This window comes from Callospermophilus lateralis, chromosome 16 (assembly GCF_048772815.1).
Source record: "Callospermophilus lateralis isolate mCalLat2 chromosome 16, mCalLat2.hap1, whole genome shotgun sequence".
NCBI classification, from domain to species: domain Eukaryota; kingdom Metazoa; phylum Chordata; class Mammalia; order Rodentia; family Sciuridae; genus Callospermophilus; species Callospermophilus lateralis.
The window spans coordinates 23,932,714-23,951,132 of record NC_135320.1 but is presented as its reverse complement, the minus strand read 5'-3'; the positions used below and the strand labels follow the sequence as shown (position 1 = coordinate 23,951,132).

The 18,419-nt window shown below is 35.1% G+C and overlaps 1 protein-coding gene across 8 annotated transcripts in view; it reads left to right on the top strand.

Annotated features, from left to right (window-relative positions):
* Nucleotides 1–15,435, top strand: part of Sgk3 (serum/glucocorticoid regulated kinase family member 3) — a 125,063-nt gene extending 109,628 nt beyond the window's left edge. For 6 of the 8 annotated variants that reach the window (XM_076835453.1, XM_076835450.1, XM_076835449.1 and 3 more), the window contains 8 exons: nucleotides 1,026–1,138; nucleotides 1,225–1,261; nucleotides 1,817–1,903; nucleotides 4,102–4,197; nucleotides 7,601–7,756; nucleotides 8,704–8,810; nucleotides 11,308–11,397; nucleotides 13,308–13,490. In XM_076835453.1, the coding sequence (XP_076691568.1) occupies nucleotides 1,026–1,138; nucleotides 1,225–1,261; nucleotides 1,817–1,903; nucleotides 4,102–4,197; nucleotides 7,601–7,756; nucleotides 8,704–8,810; nucleotides 11,308–11,397; nucleotides 13,308–13,398 (777 nt within the window). In that variant the 3' untranslated portion in view covers nucleotides 13,399–13,490. Of the gene's footprint in view, nucleotides 1–1,025; nucleotides 1,139–1,224; nucleotides 1,262–1,816; nucleotides 1,904–4,101; nucleotides 4,198–7,600; nucleotides 7,757–8,703; nucleotides 8,811–11,307; nucleotides 11,398–13,307 lie in introns of all 8 variants that reach the window. The other 2 variants (XM_076835451.1, XM_076835448.1) reach the window with 1 other exon arrangement.
* The last annotated feature ends 2,984 nt before the right edge of the window (nucleotides 15,436–18,419 follow it).

Sequence of the window (18,419 nt, the reverse complement as noted above, 5' to 3'; positions counted from 1 at the left end):
ATGAGGATCATGAGTTCTTTTTTTTTTTTTTTGGTACTGAGGATTGAACTCAGGGGCACTCAACCTCTGAGCCACATCCCCCGTCCTATTTTTTATTTTCTTTAGAGATAGAGTCTCAATGAGTTGCTTAGTGCCTCACAGTTGCTGAGGCTGGCTTTGAATTTTTGATCCTCCTGCCTCAGCCTCCTGAGCTGCTGGGATTATAGGCATGTGACACACTGTGCCTAGCAGGATCTCAAGTTCACAGCCAGCCTCAGCAATGTCAAGGTACTAAGCAACTCAATAACTCAGTGAGACCCTTTCTCTAAAAATACAAAATAGGGCTGGGGATGTGGCTCAGTAGTTGAGTGCCACTGGGTTCAAACCCCAGTACCCCATAAAAGAAAAAGAAATGAACTGGAGAGTCCAGTTGCTATTCGGCTCCAGCCAGTTGCTATCACATTGAATTTAGGACTAATGGGGCAGAACTTCCCATTTTTATTCCTCCACAAGAAACTAAAACACAATTTTTAATCCACCCCCTACTACCAAATCCAAGTATTTAAATGTTCTCAACTAATTCCGATTTTTCTGAAACTAGAATCTGTCTCAAGCAAATTATATCTATGAGTTATATTTGTTTTGCTAGCCACTACTATTTTTTTTGTTTGTTGTTTAATGAAAAAGCAGTCCAGAAAGGCCCAGTAAGTTAATTCCATGGCAGTATCAAACTTTTGGTCTTCATTGATAACCTTTCCTAGAATAGTGGTCTGAAATGGTGAGGACACCACAATATTGAGCATAGAGGTGTACAGGGGAGGCAAGTGAAGTTAGCAAGGATAAACAAAAATGCAGGGTTGAAGAGAGAATGGTATGATTGTTGGACAAGAGACATGGACAAGGAAGGGTCACAGCTCTGTGCTTTAGTGCATTTTTAGCTGATGTTCAAAGTGTCAAAAAACAATTTTTGCTTTTTAATTTACTGAATATATTTGTTCAGTGCTATGTGAAGGATCCTAATCACCCTCCCCTTCCCCATTTTGCAGCTGTTTTTTCACTTACAAAGAGAACGGTCCTTTCCTGAACACAGAGCAAGGTTTTATGCTGCTGAAATTGCCAGTGCATTGGGTTACTTGCACTCCATCAAAATAGTGTACAGGTAAACTGTTTAAATAATATACGTAAAAATATTGTTTTGATATTTTATTTCAGGTAATACTCTGTTTTTTTCCTTTCCTTTTAAAGAGACTTAAAGCCAGAAAATATTCTTTTGGATTCAGTGGTAAGTATTGTCTTGTAAAAATCTACTAGTTCTTAATTATTTGTTATTTATGGTGGGGGAAAAAGTCTTAGAAGGTGTCATACTAATGATTGCATTTATATAAAATTCTCAAGAAGATAAAATCATGGAGACAGAGAACAGATCACAATGGTTACAAGGGGGGTAGTGAATGGGCTAGGGGAGAGAACACAGAAATACAGGGGCATTCCTCTGTGATGGAATAGCTCTCTATCTTGATTGTGGTGGGTGTTACATCAATCTCTACATATATATTGCATAGAATCACACACACACACACACACACACACACATACACAAGTGTGAATGTTCAAAATAGTGAAACTGAGTAAGTCTTAACAGTGTTGTTCCAATGTCAGTTTCTGTTTGATACCGCGCTGCAATGATACGTCAGCATTGGGGGAAGTTGGGTAAGGGTATACAGGACTCTGTGTGCTATTTTTGTAATTTTTTTATTTTAAAAATAAGATGGGTTTTTTAAAAATTGTCTATTTGTGTTCCTGCATTGTTTTATCTTACTACCTCTATTTTTGTCAGGGACATGTTGTCTTAACAGATTTTGGGCTTTGTAAAGAAGGAATTGCTATTTCTGATACTACCACCACATTTTGTGGAACTCCAGAGGTAAGAAACATGTCTTGTTGTTGATATAATCACTGATAAGATGCAAATGTGAATCACATTTACATATACAAAATTGAAATAGGAAAAGTAGAATAAAAACTGTCATTTCACCTTTTAGCCAACTAGAAATGTAATCATCCCTTCTGGATGTTTTGAGTTTATTGATAGTTGGTATTTTTCACTGACATTGTAAAATACCACAAAACCCTTTTTGGATAATCCAACAAAGTTATGCTTATTTTCTCGTAAGTGTTGAAAGTTTACCTTAGACTTCTTTAGCATTTGATTATATTTGTAATCCTTTAAGAAAATCACAAATCAGTTAAACTATCCTAAAATTGATTATGGTCATGGTTTTACCATGCTGTGAATATCTTAAAAGTCATTGAATTGTACACCTAAACAGATACATTATATGGTATGTGACTATCTTCCTAAAGCTTTTTTTAATGAGTTAACACTAATAAAGAGGATAAAACATTAAGACTGCCTATATCTGTGTGGCAGTTTTATTGATTTCTGTATTTTTCTATATGGTTGGAATATTTTGTGAATAAAATAATTTCTTTTTAAAATTTTTTAGCTTTATTTTATTCATTTACTTTTATGTGGTTCTGAGGATTGACCCCAGGGCCTCACACATGCTAGGCACATGTCTGAGCCACAATCCTAGCCCAATGAATTTCTTTAATAGAATAAAATAAAGCCATAGATGGAAAAAAAATTTAAAAATCCTAATTCACAACCCGAGACATCCCATTCTCTAATCACATTAGGAGAAAAAAGTCTTTTCATTTGTGACATTAATAAGCCTTACAACTTATATTTAAAAGCCTTACTCTCACCTCATACGCATTTATTTTAAACTATGCTAATTTTATTATATAGTGATCTTAAGTACCATGTGATATTTCAACCTTGTTGTGGAGTGATTGCAAATATAGTGCTGAAATTGGAACCTGGATTAGAGCCCCAGCACCTCACACACACAAAAAAGAAAACATGATAAATTGGCTTACATGACCTTCTGATCAATATCCTAAACACAGTTTGGGTGCTATGGCATACTCCTATAATCCCAGCGGTTTGGGAGCCAGGCAGGAGGATTGTGAGTTCACAGCCAGCTTTGGCAATTTAGCAAGGCCCTAAACAACTCAGCAAGACCCTGCCTCTAAATAAAATATAAAAATGGGCTGGAGATGTGACTCCATGATTAAGCACCCCTGGATTTAGTCTCTGGTACAAAAAAAAAATCCAAAATAATTTAAAGTATAAGTAATAGGATTGGGGTTGTAGCTCAGTGGTAGAATACTTGTCTAGCAGGAGTGAGGCACTGGATTCAATCCTCAGCACCACATAAAATGAATGAATGAATAAAATAAAGGTTAAATTATTTACATTAAAATGTATTTTTCTCTAACTCACCCTAGCTCTTATATATATTTGTAACCATTCTATTTTATTTATAATGTAAAGAAACACTTTTTATGAAGGTACAATGAATTCATAATTAATGAAATGTAAAGTTCTATAGTTTTTAGAAAGGAAAAAACTTGTCATTTAAATCTGAATGTGATCAGAAATTTTTAAACTTTTTAAATTTATATTACCATTTCTTTGGTTCACATAAAAAAGTGTAAGATGAAATTATTTCCTTACATATATTTCATGTGGGAAAAGGTTATATATTTTGGAGTATAAAATTCAAATTTACCATCTTCTAAGTGTGAAATTCTGATGAATTTAAGTTTTTTACAAATTAAAATGTAAATTGCCACCTAATAGCTTACACAAGTTTTCTAAATATGTTCGAGAATTGAAAAGTGTTCCAGGGCTGGGGATGTGGCTCAAGCGGTAGTGCGCTCGCCTGGCATGCATGCGGCCCAGGTTCGATCCTCAGCACCACATACAAACAAAGATGTTGTGTCCACTGAGAACTAAAAAGAAATAAATAAATATTAAATAAAAAACACACAATTGGAACTTCTTTAAAAAAAAGAAAAGAAAAGAAAAGTGTTCCAGTTGGCATTGACTAAGAATCACTGTTACAGAATGAGAACACCCAGCCTACTGAAAATCAAAATGATATGTTTTCATTGTGGTAATAAAACACCTAAACATTGTTAAATGTATTAATTATTCCTAAATTTCATCCTGAGTTTTGTTGAGTTGCTCTTATGTTTAATTCTTTTCTACAGTACCTTGCACCTGAAGTAATCAGAAAACAGCCCTATGACAACACTGTGGATTGGTGGTGCCTTGGTGCTGTTCTGTATGAAATGCTGTATGGATTGGTATGTATTTCTGTTCTTTGATTGTTATTCCAATATGCTATTATTGATTTGGCGCTTTCTTTCTCTCTCTTAATAATCTCACAGACAATTAGATAATACTAATAGAGCAGTTATAACCTGGTTAAAAGAATTTAAGCCCATATTAGGAATATGCACAAAAATAGTTTTCATTTTTTTTTTAGAGAGAGAGAATTTTTCTTAATATTTATTTTTTAGTTCTTGGCGGACACAACATCTTTGTTTGTATGTGGTGCTGAGGATCGAACCCGGGCGGCACGCATTCCAGGCAAGCGCGCTACCACTTGAACCACATTCCCAGCCCCAAATTTTTTTCATTTTTTACCAGTGTTTTAAATTAATAAAATTATCTCTGGCATACTGATCACTGCTTTAGATATTTTCATTCCACTGGCACTTTCAGAAATAGACATCTAGTTGTAACGTTAAAATTACCTGCTTTTACTCCATGTACCCCAAACATCATCTTCCTAATTTCGAGATGGAAAAGAAAAAGATTTTTGCATTTATCAGTACATTGTATTTCAAAAGAAAATGTCTTTTGAGTTTTGTCTTTTAAGTCATCCTCTGTTCCTTCTCTGAAAACGCCATGTCTTGAAGATTTCATGGGAAAAAGTAATGTTTACTATGTAATAGATTTATTCAGTTTTTAATAAGTATAGAATATATTAGGTAGGCCAGTCAGAGCTTCTGATAAAAAAAAATGAGTAGTTTTATTTCTGCATTGAGATAACATTGCTACAACCCAAAGCAAAAAAATTTAGGCATTTTAGTAAGTTTACATGTCTTTGTAAGAATGAAGGAGGGCTGGGGCTGTAGCTTAGTGGCAGAGTGCTTGCCTAGCACACATGAAGCACTGGGTTTCATCCTGCATACCACAGAAAAATAAAGACATGCTGTCCATCTACAATTACAAAAAAAATTTATAAAAATTTTTAAAAGGATAAATTATATTTTTCTGTAGGCTTTTTTTTTTTAGTTGTAGATGGACACAATATCTTTATATATTTATTCAATTTCATGGTGCTGAGGATCAAACCCAGTGCCTCACACGTTTGAGGCAAGTGCTCTACCATTTTGCTGTAACCCCAGCCCCTGTAGGCTTTTTGAAATAGTTTTTTTTCCTGAGGAATGAAGAGGTTTTATCATTTTTACAGTGAACCCACATTCTCAATAATAAAATACGTAGATTTTAATGTTAAAAACTAAAAAGCGTCGTCTCAGCAAAAGAAACAATCAGTGAAGTGAATAGAGAGCCTACAGCTTGGGAACAAATTTTTACCCCCTACACATTAGATAGAGCACCAATCTCTAATATACATAAAGAACTCAAAAAGCTAAACACCAAAATAATAAGTAACCCAATCAATAAATGGGCCAAGGAACTGAACAGACACTTCTCAGAAGATGATACAATCAATCAACAAATATATGAAAAAATGTTCAACATCTCTAGCTATTAGAGAAATGCAAATCAAAACTTCTCTAAGATTTCATCTCACTCCAGTCAGAATGGCAGCTATTAAGAATACTAACAACAGTAAGTGTTGGCTGAGGATGTGGGGAAAAAGGCATACTCAGGCATTCCTGGTGGAACTACAAATTAGTGCATCCAATCTGGAAAGCAGTATGGAGATTCCTTGGAAAACTTGGAATGGAACTACCATGTGACCCAGCTATCCCACTCCTCAGTTTATACCCAAAGGATAAAAAACAGCATACTATAGGGACACAGCCACATCATTACAGGGACACAGCCACAAACCTTATTTGTTTTTCTGTACTGAGAATAGATAAACTGTAGGACCAACCTAGATGCCCTTCAGTAGATGAATGGATAAAGAAAATGTGGTATTTATACACAATGGCTTTTTGAAATATTTGAAGTAGTGTTTAGATTCCCTTTGTGGTCCCTTAGTCTCCTGCTGGGAACTATATATCTAATCCTTTGTGCTAAATACTACCATCAGCTGAGATGTACCTAAGGTTTTTTGTGTGTGTGTTTACTTTTCCTCCAAACTGTGAAGTTTGGTTGGCACAATCAGGTGCATTTTAGAGTATTTGTTTAATATCACTAATTTTGAATGCTGGAGTCCTAGAAAAGCCAGTGCCTTTGGCTAGAACACGTTAAAAGAGCTACTTTTCACCGGGTGCAATGGTGCATGCCTGTAATCCCAGCAGCTCTGAAGGCTGAGACAATAGGATCACAAGTTCAAAACCAGCCTCAGCAAAAAGTGAGGCACTAAGCAACTCAGTGAGACCTTGTCTCTAAATAAAATATAAAATGGGGCTGGGAGTATGGCTCAGTGGTCGAGTGCCCCTACGTTCAATCCCTGATACCAAAAAAAAAAAAAAAAAAAGCTACTTTTATAGTAATGCTAGCAACTTAGAACCTTGTTTGTTTTTCTGTACTGAGAGTAGAACCCAGGGCCTCACATATGCTAGGCAAGCACTGTATCACTGAGCTATATCCCCCAGCCCAACCTTTGGAAAACTACCTCTTTCTTACTTTCACTGTTTGCTGTCTTGATATATCAGAACTTTTTTATTTCTTTAGAGGACTTTGAAAATATAAAATGAAGTTTTATACATACATACATATACATGTTTTGAGACAGGACCTCCCTAAGTTGCTGAAACTGGCCTTGAACTTGTGATCCTCCTGCCTCAACCTCCTAAGTAGCTTTGATTTACAGACATGTGCCGCCATACCTAACTTGAAGTTATATTTTAAAAAGCCAAAAATTTTTTTAAAGTCTTTTATTTCCCATAGAACAGAAATAAAAAATGACAGGCCTGTAAAACTTCCTTACCTTTAAAAATTATTTGTACTTTAATACTTTGAACTAGGTAATTAACTGGCCAATGCTCATGTTGATGCTGCAATTATAGCTATATAGCCTATAGACTATGATACTAGCCTTTTTATATTTCTGCAAAATATACTCATAATACTGCCACTGTCACAAGTACTTAGAAGCCTATCTTCAGGTCTCACTCTCTCCTAGAATGAGTTTTATTCCCAAGTCTCAAGAAATTATTTAATGTTTATATTTCCAATGATTCTATCGTACCTGTGATGAGGTTGGTGGTTTTCTCTAAAACCTACCATTATGAGTTGTGTGCAGTTTAACAGCTGTCTATAGAGTACTATTGAAAAAGCTTTATTTACTCAGTGAACATGAAGCTGCACCGCATGCTAGGTTTAAGAATCCATTTGCATCAGGGGGCCACACTGCAGATGTCTGCACATCCCAAGAGGGTTCTGCATTTCTGCCATTGTCCAAACACAACTGCTGTCTACGGATCAAAGCCAAATCCAACTACTTAAAAAACATTTTGGTATGATTTATTTACCTGTAAGTTTATTCTGCTTGTTTTTCAGCCTCCTTTTTACTGCCGAGATGTTGCTGAAATGTATGATAATATTCTTCACAAGCCTCTAAGTTTGAGGCCAGGAGTGAGCCTCACAGCCTGGTCCATTCTGGAAGAACTCCTAGAAAAAGACAGACAAAATCGACTTGGGGCCAAAGAAGACTTTGTATGTAATATGTTTCCCAGTATCAGCTCTACTATATCTTATTTAAAATTTGGAGATAAATCCTTATTTTATATGATATTTGATGGTATAAATACAGCTATTAAAGAATAGCACAACTGGTGAAGGATCTAACTCAATGGTAGAGTACTATCCTAGAATTCATGAGGCCCTAGGTTTAATCCCCAGCACCAAAAATAACAACAAAAAAAACCCCAGCACAACTGAAACAAAAAGCATACTCGTCCCCACAATTTTCACTAGTATTCATAACAGGACTATATAGTGCTTAAAGCACCATGACTTATATTTTTTCACTTAATCTTTATAATAATTTAATCTGTTCTTTATACTCCACATCTAGCTTTCATGTCCTGTTACTTACTTGATTTTTATGTACAGTTTCCTCTCCCTTAACTTTCCTTCTTTTTTAAAAAAATTTTTTATTCATAGATGGACACAATAATTTTATTTTGTTTATTTATTTTTATGTGGTGCTGAGGATGAAACCCAGTGCCTCACATGTGTGAGGCAAGCACTCTGCCACTGAGCCACAACCTCAGCCCCTCCCTTTCCTTCTTTTTAAAAAAATGTTACAGCTGGGCACAGTGGTGCACACCTGGAATCTAACAGGCTAAGGCGCATAGATTGCAAGTTTGAAGCCAGCTTCAGCAACTTAGGGAGAACCTGTCTCAAAATGAAAAGGACTGGGAATGTAGCTCAGTGGTAGAGCACCGGGTTTAATCCCCAGTACCTTGACCAGTGTGGTAGGTAAATGTGGGTTGGGCATGTAGCTGAGTAGAAGAGTGTGCACATCTGCAAGTTTCTGGGTTTGATCCCTAGTACCATAAAAAGAAAAATAAATGTGTTTCTTCAGGCTTTTTGCAATATTCTGAATAGTCCCCCCAACTTATCTCTTACAGCAGATGATCTTGTTTTGTGTTTTATAGGGGAAAAGAGCCATCAGAGTGGAACTAACTCAGCTTCCTGATGTCAAACTTGCAGACCTTACATGCACCTTTACCTGCCATTTCTTCTCCCTGTTATGGTGGAAAAGGTCCATTTCCATCTGTATACTGGATTGTGTCCCCTAGCTAGGAACCCTGTGCATGTCTTTTTCTGTATAAGAAGCCTCTCCCTTGTTTTAGTTAGCTTTTTCATTGCTATGACCAAAGGACCTGACAAGAACAATTTTAAAGGAGAAAAAATTTATTTGAGGGGGCTCATGGTTTCAGAGGTCTCAGTCCATCAACCGCTAGCTCTGTTCCTTGGGACTCAAGGCGAGAAAAAACATGGCAGAACAGTATGGCAGAGGGAAGCTGCTCACATTATAATCGGGAAGCAGAGAGCAAGATGAAGCTCAACTCACCAGTATATCCCAAAGGCATACCCCCAGTGATCTACCTCCTCTAGCCACACCCTCTCTGCCTGCAGTTATCTCTTAGTTATCCCTGTCACATCATTAATTTGCTAATTTGGTTAAGGCTCTCATAACCCAAATCATTTCACCTCTGAATATTCTTGCATTGTCATACATGAGCTTTTGGGAGACATCTCATATTCAAACCATAACATCCCTCTTGTTCTGTGTCCTTCCTATTGATAATGAAATATTATCAAATCTGCTTTTTTTTTTCTTTTTTTTTTTTTTGGTACCAGGGATTGAACTCAGGAGCACTCAACCACTGAGCCACATCCCCAACCCTATTTTATATTTTATTTAGAGACAGGGCCTCACTGAGTTGCTTAACTCCTTGCTTTTGCTGAGGCCACTTTTGAACTCGTGATCTTCCTGCCTCAGCTTCCCGAGCTGCTGGGATTACTGGCATGTGCCACTACGCCCAACTGAGTCTGCTTTTTAGAAGGAAAAAACCTTCAACCCTACTGTTGTGTGATGTACTACTATTCATCTTCTTCCCTTCATTGCCAGACTTGTTGAAAGTTTTCTATATTTATGCTCCCATTCCCTGTCTTTTCATATTTCTTAGTCTACCAGAAAATAGCTACCAGAATAGGATATGTCTATTCCTTAGCTTGCTTAACATTTCCCAGTTCCCTGGGCTCCTTCTAGAACACACTCATCTCATTCTGGGCCCTCTGCCATACTCTTCTGTGTGATTCCCTCTTCTTCAGCCTATTAGATGTGGCAGTGCCTTGTGGTTATCCTAAACCCTCTTTTTCTTCTATGCTCTTTTTCTGGACCATTTCATTTTGGTCCTGTGGCTTTAGCTATCTGTATGACTTTATCTCTTACATTTATATCTTGAGACCTCTTTTGAATTCTAAACTATAGTATCTGCCCACTTCTCCCACAGCTGGGTTTCCTTAGAATACCTCAGTGACAGCATGTTCAAAATTGAAATCCTAGCACTGGGGAAGAAGATCATGATAGAACTCTTACTCGGTGTGGGCAAGGCCCTGAATTCAATCCCTAGTACTACCAAAAATAATCTACCTACCTACCTATATGTATGTGTATATGAAAATTGAAATCCTGTTCTCATCCTCTTGTTCTCTTCTTTCATATTAAATGATATCATTGTCCATCTGGTTATTCTGTTAAGAAATCTGAAAGACCTTCTTGACTTTTCTCTCTTCATAAATTTCATATTTAACAACAGATTCTATTGCATTTGCCACCTAAATCTTTCCAATAACCAGACACTTCTTTATGACTTGACTCTCCAATTCATTTCCCCTTAATAGCCAGGGAAAACCAGCCAAACAACAACAGCAACAATAGTTGACATCCCTGTACCTAATACTCCTTGATGGATTCCCATAACCCTGGAATAATATGAAATTCTTAACATAGACTCAGCATGGACCGTTCAGCTCTTGAGCTTCACCTGATGTGACAGTCTCTTCTGTCCCTGTGATACTGAGTCTCATTTTCTTGACCAAACTAAACTGTCTTCACCATAGAACCTCCTATTCTGCCTGGAACATTGTTCTTTTATTTTGTCATATTTATCTTTAAGATCACTGGTCAGAAATCTTTTTTAACGCACCAAACCACATTGGATCCTAGTTTATACACTCCCATGGCACCTTGCAGGGGAGAGAAAAAAAATCTAGAATCAGTACTGTGCCAACTTTTGATAGTACCAACCCAGAGTACATTTTTTTTTTTTGGTAGTAGAGTTCATCACTTTAACTTTACTTCCACTCCACTGTATAGAACTATTGGCTCAACTTATTTTTATCCTCTGTTCAGGTAGTAATTCTTTGGTGCCTTCTTATTTTCATAGCACTTTTATTTCTGTATTTTTGTGTTCATCTTTAAAACAACCTGTGAAGTATTTAGGTCAGAAATATTAACCCAGTTTTACCTGTGAGAAAACTGTTGTGAAGGGACATAAGTTTAAGTAGGTCATTTAAAGTAACTGTCTTTCACAAGTCTACCACTATTTTGCCACATGAATGACATAAACATTTGCCTAAAAAAATTATTGGGGAGCAAAATCATAATGATTTGGCCTCATAAAATTCTTCAGTGAGTACTTAATATATTCTTCATCATTAGTAAAAATTCTTTTTTCTTAATATTCTAGCTTGAAATTCAGAATCATCCTTTTTTTGAATCACTTAGCTGGACTGACCTTGTACAAAAGAAAATTCCACCACCATTTAATCCTAATGTGGTGAGTATATATCCAAATTTTTTTTTTCTAAAGTAGGGAAACATAGAACTGTAGTTACTATAATTTTGGAAATAGATCTCAAAACCTAACCTGAATGAAATAAAGTCAGTATTTTAATATTTGTGAAATATGTCACACAGGGTTATTTACTACAACTAATAACTTTCATAAGTTTGTAGTTACATTAGGTTAATGAAAATATCTTCCAGCACAGTTGTGAAGTATTTTTTTTTTTTTTGGAGCTTGAGTGAGAAAGAAATGAATTCAGTAAGTTAAAAGAATAAAAGCAAATTAAAGTAACTTGTTACGTATCATTTTTATACTTACTAAATCAATAAACATTTTTAAGTAACACTAAAGATAGTTTTTTCCTTAGATTAATATAAAACCAGATATAATCAGACATTTTTAATGTCAGTGTAAACTGTTATATCCTTTTTGGAAAACAGTAAGATAGTATTATAAAAATGTTCATGTTAGCTAGACTTGTTAAATCTACTGATGGAAACATTTTTCCTAAAGGGAATGTCTTTATGCAAAAAGCTGTATCAAAGATTTGTTAATACATACCAGGTTTGATAGTGCATGCCTATAATCCTAGCACCTTGGGAAGCTCAGGCAGGATTCAGATTTTTTAGATATCTTAGAGATGATAGAACTCAAATCTAAACACAGAATTCATTTATGTTTCATATACATTTTATGCATATAGCCTGAAGGTAATTTTATGTAATATTTTGGTGTACCTGGGTTTTGATTGCAATCCATAACATGAGGGTCAGATGAACAATTCCACTGGTGACATCATGTTGATGCTCAAAACATTTAAGATTTTGATGTATTTCAGATTTGGGATTTTTATGTAGGGATGCTCAACCTGCGTCTTCTTTACAGAAGAGAAAACTAGCTTAAGAGATAAGGTAATTTATATAAAGAATTACAGGTAACAAATTTCACAGTCAGAATTCAGAAACCTATGCTTCAGAATTTTTTGAGGGGGAAATTTTTAAAAAATTGTATTTCTTTTATGCTAAAATTCTTTAATGCTATAATTTTTAGAATTCTTTGTCTCCTATAAAGGATTTTCTTATATGGAAGGATCAAGCATTCCAGGTTTCCCTGGTCTCAGCTCAATTTGTAGACATACCAGGCTAATTAATATTTTTAGTTTATAATCTCTTCTGAGATTATAAACTTAATGACTTGGACATTTCAGTGATTCCCTTCCAGTAAAGCAGAAAAAAATTAATCACCTGGATTTGTATCCCAGTTTTTATCTGTAAATATATTCAAAGTCCATTAGCTTGCATCAGACTCATAAAGGAAGAATAAAACTACTGCCTGTGAACCTAAGCAGTGGCTGTACTCCATTCCCCATGAACCTGGTCCACTTGGGTGTCCACCGCTAAGAAAGCCCTATCAAAGGCTTCATGACCTCTGTAGCACAAGAGTGACCTTTCACAGTTTTACTTGCAGCCCCTTCATTCCTCCATCAAAAGGCTATTTATCCAGAGATGAGAAAGTAGATGGACAGGCATTCCTGGAAGCTCAAATGCAGAATGCTATCCTGAAAACCCACCTGAGCTTTGTTTCTGAATATAGGGCTGGTGGTAGGTAGAGAGAAGGGGGATCAGTTATAGGGTCTCAGATTCACATTAGCAGAGGTAAGGGGGCCTCTATTATGTGAGCCTTTCTCAACTTTCTCTTTCCCCTCCCCACCCAACAAGAAGAACCTTAACTGTTAGTGTGGATATCCTTACCTCAATAAAAGTACAAAAAGAAAAAGTAGAAATTTGAAGTAGGAAAACATCTAAACTTGTTAGGAAAAAAATAAAATCATAAAAACATTTTAATGAAGGGTGAATGAAAGAAAAGCCAAGGTGACTAATATTGTTCTTTTGATGTTTTAGGCTGGACCAGATGATATCAGGAACTTTGATACAGTATTTACAGAGGAAACTGTTCCATATTCTGTGTGTGTATCTTCTGACTATTCTATAGTGAATGCCAGTGTACTGGAGGCTGATGATGCATTTGTTGGTTTTTCATATGCACCTCCTTCAGAAGACTTATTTTTGTGAACAATTTGCTATTCAGAAACTGTCATGCAAATATAAGACTGCGGATGGGACTGAGAATCCTATTTTTGTGAATATATTCAAATATGTATAACAGTGCCTCATTTTTACATGTAATGTTAAAAACTATGAAAAATGTATTTTCTGCTGTATGCAAGAAAATAGGGCATTTCAAAGAGCTGTTTTGGATTAAATTTGTATTCTTGTTTATTAAGCTTATTTTTAAACAGAAAATTTAAAAACTGTTATTCTTAGCATTAACCTATTTTTGAAGAAAACTTTTTTGCTATTGACTGTTCTTTTTCCCTCTTAAGTTTACACTAACACCCAAGATAGACTGTTTTGTAGCAGTCTATTTCAGTTCAGTTAACTTACCTTTGTAATTCTACTACGACTTTTGTTATCAAATCAGAACTATGCAATTGGTACATGGTTGTTTAAGAAGAAACCGTATCTTTCCATGATAAATCACTGTTTGAAATAATTGGATCCTGGTAGGGTAAAAATGTAAAAGCATAATTAACATATTGACTGCTAGTTAACACTGTTAATAACTGTTCATTTTGCTGATAATAAAATAAGTAACAAAGTAGTAAAAAATGAAATCATTTGCTTTTGAAATACCAGTTCAAATTTGTGAATTTTTTTTCTCTACAGAGAAATTAAAAATGGTTTAAAATTTTAAGGATTCCCAAAGATTTGGAGGGTAATAAAGTACTGCCAGAATTTATTTTTAGGTGGTGCCAAAAAGCAACCGTATTTCATGTATTTATATTACAGATATATTCTATTTATGTTCCTCTGGGTCTTTTGAATGTTTAATATGCTATTAAGTAAGTTTAAATATTGGTATTTTTTCTTTTACAAATAGCTATTTCAAACTATCTTCCTAGTTGGTTACATAAAAAGAAATATGTAGCTCTATAGAATATTTACCTGATTGGGAAATGTAAATGTATATAGTTTTATTACATTGTAACAAAAGTTAAAAATAGTTTAGGCAGGTGCATACTAAATATCTTTTTTAAAATTTTCTTAAGTGGTTCTGGGGATCAAACCCAGGGCCTTGTGCCTCCTAAACACTGCTGTACCACTGAGCTACACCCCAAATTCTTCAATTTCTGTATGTATCTTAGAAAAAGTAAGGAGCTCGGCATGGTGGCACATGCCTGTAATCCTGGTGGCTTGGGTGACCGAGGCAGGAGAATCGTGAATTCAAAACCAGCCTGAGCAAAAGCAAGCACTAAGCAACTCAGTGAGACACTGTCTCTAAATAAATAGAGCTGGGGATGTGGCTCAGTGATTGAGTGTCTCTGAGTTCAATCCCCGGTACTCCCCAGCAAAAAATGAAACTGACTTTAAAATCATAACATACTAGTAATTTGTGCATTTGTAATGGTAAAAGAGAATGGCTATAGAAAAAAAAAAAAGAATGCTTAACTTGGAATTCTGGTTCTTAGAGTGGTGGATTTTCAAGTCCTGTAGGAAGCAGTATTGTGAGAGGTTAGTGACCCAATTTAGATGTCTCTAAGAACAAACTTCCTTTCCATGTATTCTCTTCTGAAAGAAATCACAAAAGCATTTCTCACCAATACCCTTTGGCTCATAATTCAACAGAACAGGGAAGAGGGGTATGCTTGTGTTCGGTTAATAATAATTACATTCAATACACTGAATTTTCCTTTAGAGGTTAAATTTTAATGTCTACACTGTAAATATTTGGTTTGTTTGGCACTACTGTGAGTTCTGCTTTTACACAAAGCTCTTTGTGATAAACTAAAACGAAAACTGTAGTTTCCTATGTGGATTTTAAAATTCAGGTGATCTTCAATTAAACTGCCAAAATTTAAAGTGCAATATTGTATATTTTTAGGAACAAATTTAAAATAGAATTTTGATGTTTCTCAGATCACAAGAAATACAAATTGACATAGTAAAATAAAATTAGCAAAAAGGTTAATGCCTGTCATTTGAAATTAAAATTGAAAATGGTTACAATAGTCTTTACAAATATGTGAAAAGGGAAAATAAATTTTTAACAAAATATTTGGGCAGATTAACAGATTTTCCAAGTTTATCTTTTTCTCTCACAGCATAAGTCTCTTAGTAAAATACATGCCCTTTGAATAGTTTATTTCACGGTAATTACTAAACTCAAAGATCTAAATGAAAACTTTTTATTGCTCATTCATGTAATTTGGAAGTTAGTTTTGTTTTTGCAGTGGAATTTTCTGCCTCTTGCCTTCACAGATTTTTCTTTTACTGGTTTTTACAGATTATTCCATTCCCAAGTAAAGGTTTATTGTCTAGTGGGGGCCCATTCTTAATACATGGAGCTTTTTCACTATTTCCTTGTGGAGGGGAAGGGATCAACTAGCTCTCTGGGTTCTCTTAAGGGCACTAATTCCACTCACCTCCCTAAAGCTTCATCTCTGAATGGTATCACATTGGGGATTTGATAATAACATGAATTTTGTGGAGACACAAACATTCAGAGCATATAAATATGAAAACATCAAATGTACATAAATGAGTTTCAAGTGGTTTGAGTATTTTGATATGCCAAGTTTTGTGGGTAAAGGAGATTAACGATCAGGATGGAGAATACTATGTAGCTTCATTAAAATCATATATATAGGGCTGGTATTGTAGCACAGTGGTAGAGCACATGCCTAGCATGTGTGAGGCGCTGGGTTCGATCCACAGCACCACATAAAAATAAAAAGGTCCATTCACAATTTAAAAATAAGTTTTTTAAAAAACATACACATAAAAATATTGCAGTGGGACTGGGGATGTGGCTCAAGTGGTAGCGCGCTCGACTGGCATGTGTGCGGCCCGGGTTCGATCCTCAGCACCACATAAAAACAAAGATGTTGTGTCCGCCAAAAACTAAAAAATAAATATTAAAAATTAAAAAAAAAAAAAAAAAAAATATATATATATATATATATATATATATATTGCAGTTTTCTACCACTTTTTTGTTGTTGGTATTGAGGATTGAACCCAGGGGCACTTTTTTTTTTTTGCAGCATTGGGTACCAGGGATTGAACTCAGGGGTACTCAACCACTGAGCCACATCCCCAGCCCTATTTTGTATTTTATTTAGAGATGGTCTTACTGAGTTGCTTAGTGCCTTGCTTTTGCCGAGTCTGGCTTTGAACTTGCAACCTCAACCTCCAGAGCCACTGAGATTATAGATGTGCACCACCTCACCCAGCCCCAGGGCCACTTTTACCACTGAGCTATATCCCCAGTCCTTTTTATATTTCATTTTGAGACAGTTGAGGGTGTGGCAGAGTTGCTGAGACTGACCTCAAACTTGGCACCTCTTCCTCAAGACTCCTGAGTCACTAGGATTATAGGCATGTGCCACTATGCTCAGCCTTTTCTTTTTTACTCAACTAATACTGAGTCAAATTCTTAACTTTCCCTGATAGCATTACAGTTGTAGGCCTATCTAATTTATGTAGCATTTTTGGTGTTTTGCAAATACTGGGTAAGCATCCATTTGTGATCTTGTAAACATTTTCCTCAGCTAAAAAGACCCCTACACAAAAATATTTCTCAATTCATTATTTATATTACACCCATTTTTACAGAGATAATGAAATCAGAAAAAGTATTTAGCTTTTAAAATTAATTTTTAAAATAACTTACCCAAAATTGAGACAATGGAGAATAATTTAAAGCAATACTATACAAAAAGCCAATAGAGTTATTGAGTGTTTCATAGAAATAAAGTAGCAAAGGGTCCTACAAATGAAAAAGTAATTTATTTTCCATATTGCACAGGAAAAATGGGTTACCATATGAATATTAAGGGAATAAGTTAAAATAGTCATATCACACTTCAAATCCTGCTTACTGGAAGAACCAGGACATTGGGTGGTTTTACAAATCCTGCACTCAAATATAACTTGTAAATTTCTGTTGTAATTTTTTTTTTTTTGCAGAAGTGTATTTCATGGGTTCATCTTTTCTTCCCCTAAAAATATTTTAAGCAACTTACTTTATTAGGGAGCAGAGGTTTCCACTTCAATTCTAGTTAAATTTTTGCAAAGTCTACAGTGAGTTGTCAACATTTAAATGTTCTTATTTTTAAATGGTCAACACATGGACTCCAGAAGGCATATATACAGAAAAATCAACCTACTCAAATGCTAAAATTTTATCTCCATTGAATTTTTTTTCAGTCTTTCTGAATAGTTAATATGGTATTTCTCTTGTTAATTTTTTTTCCTCTAATGACTCAATGATAGTAAATCATAATGCAAAAGTTACAAGCTTAAGTGTGCTGGTATAGTTCAGTGGTAGAGCACTTGTCTAGCATGCTTGAGCCTTGGGTTCAGTCTCCAGCACTGCAAAGAAACAAAAAAGCTTACTTTATTAATGATATATTGATGCTGGACACCAACATTTATCTACTTTATTTTTTAAATTAGAGACAATTATTCCAATAAGTACAAAGGAAAAAGTCTAGCGGGTATGATTTGTAAAATTTTTATTAGTTATTGATGGACCTTTATTTTTGAAAGAAAGTTAAAATGTTATTTTCCTTTCAGAGTTTCATTCACACTGGTGGTGTGAAGCAATAGTGGATAAAACAGCTACATCTTCTATGCTGAGAAGCAGAGGCAACACACTGTATAGTAATAGTCATAGTCTTCATTGCCATGCACTTGCACTAAAAAAAGAATTAACACCCCCCCCCATTTTAAATCTGAAGAGATATCAACACTTTCATGTTCATTGTAGCTACTACTCATGATAACCAAGTTAGGTGATCAACCTAAGTGCAACAGATAAATTCATAAAGAAAATGTGATATGTGTACCACATAAGGAATACTACTCATCCTTAAAAAGGAAATTCTGTTCTTTGCAAAAATTTCTAAATATATATCCAGTGTGATATTATCTAAAACATTTTAAATGTAT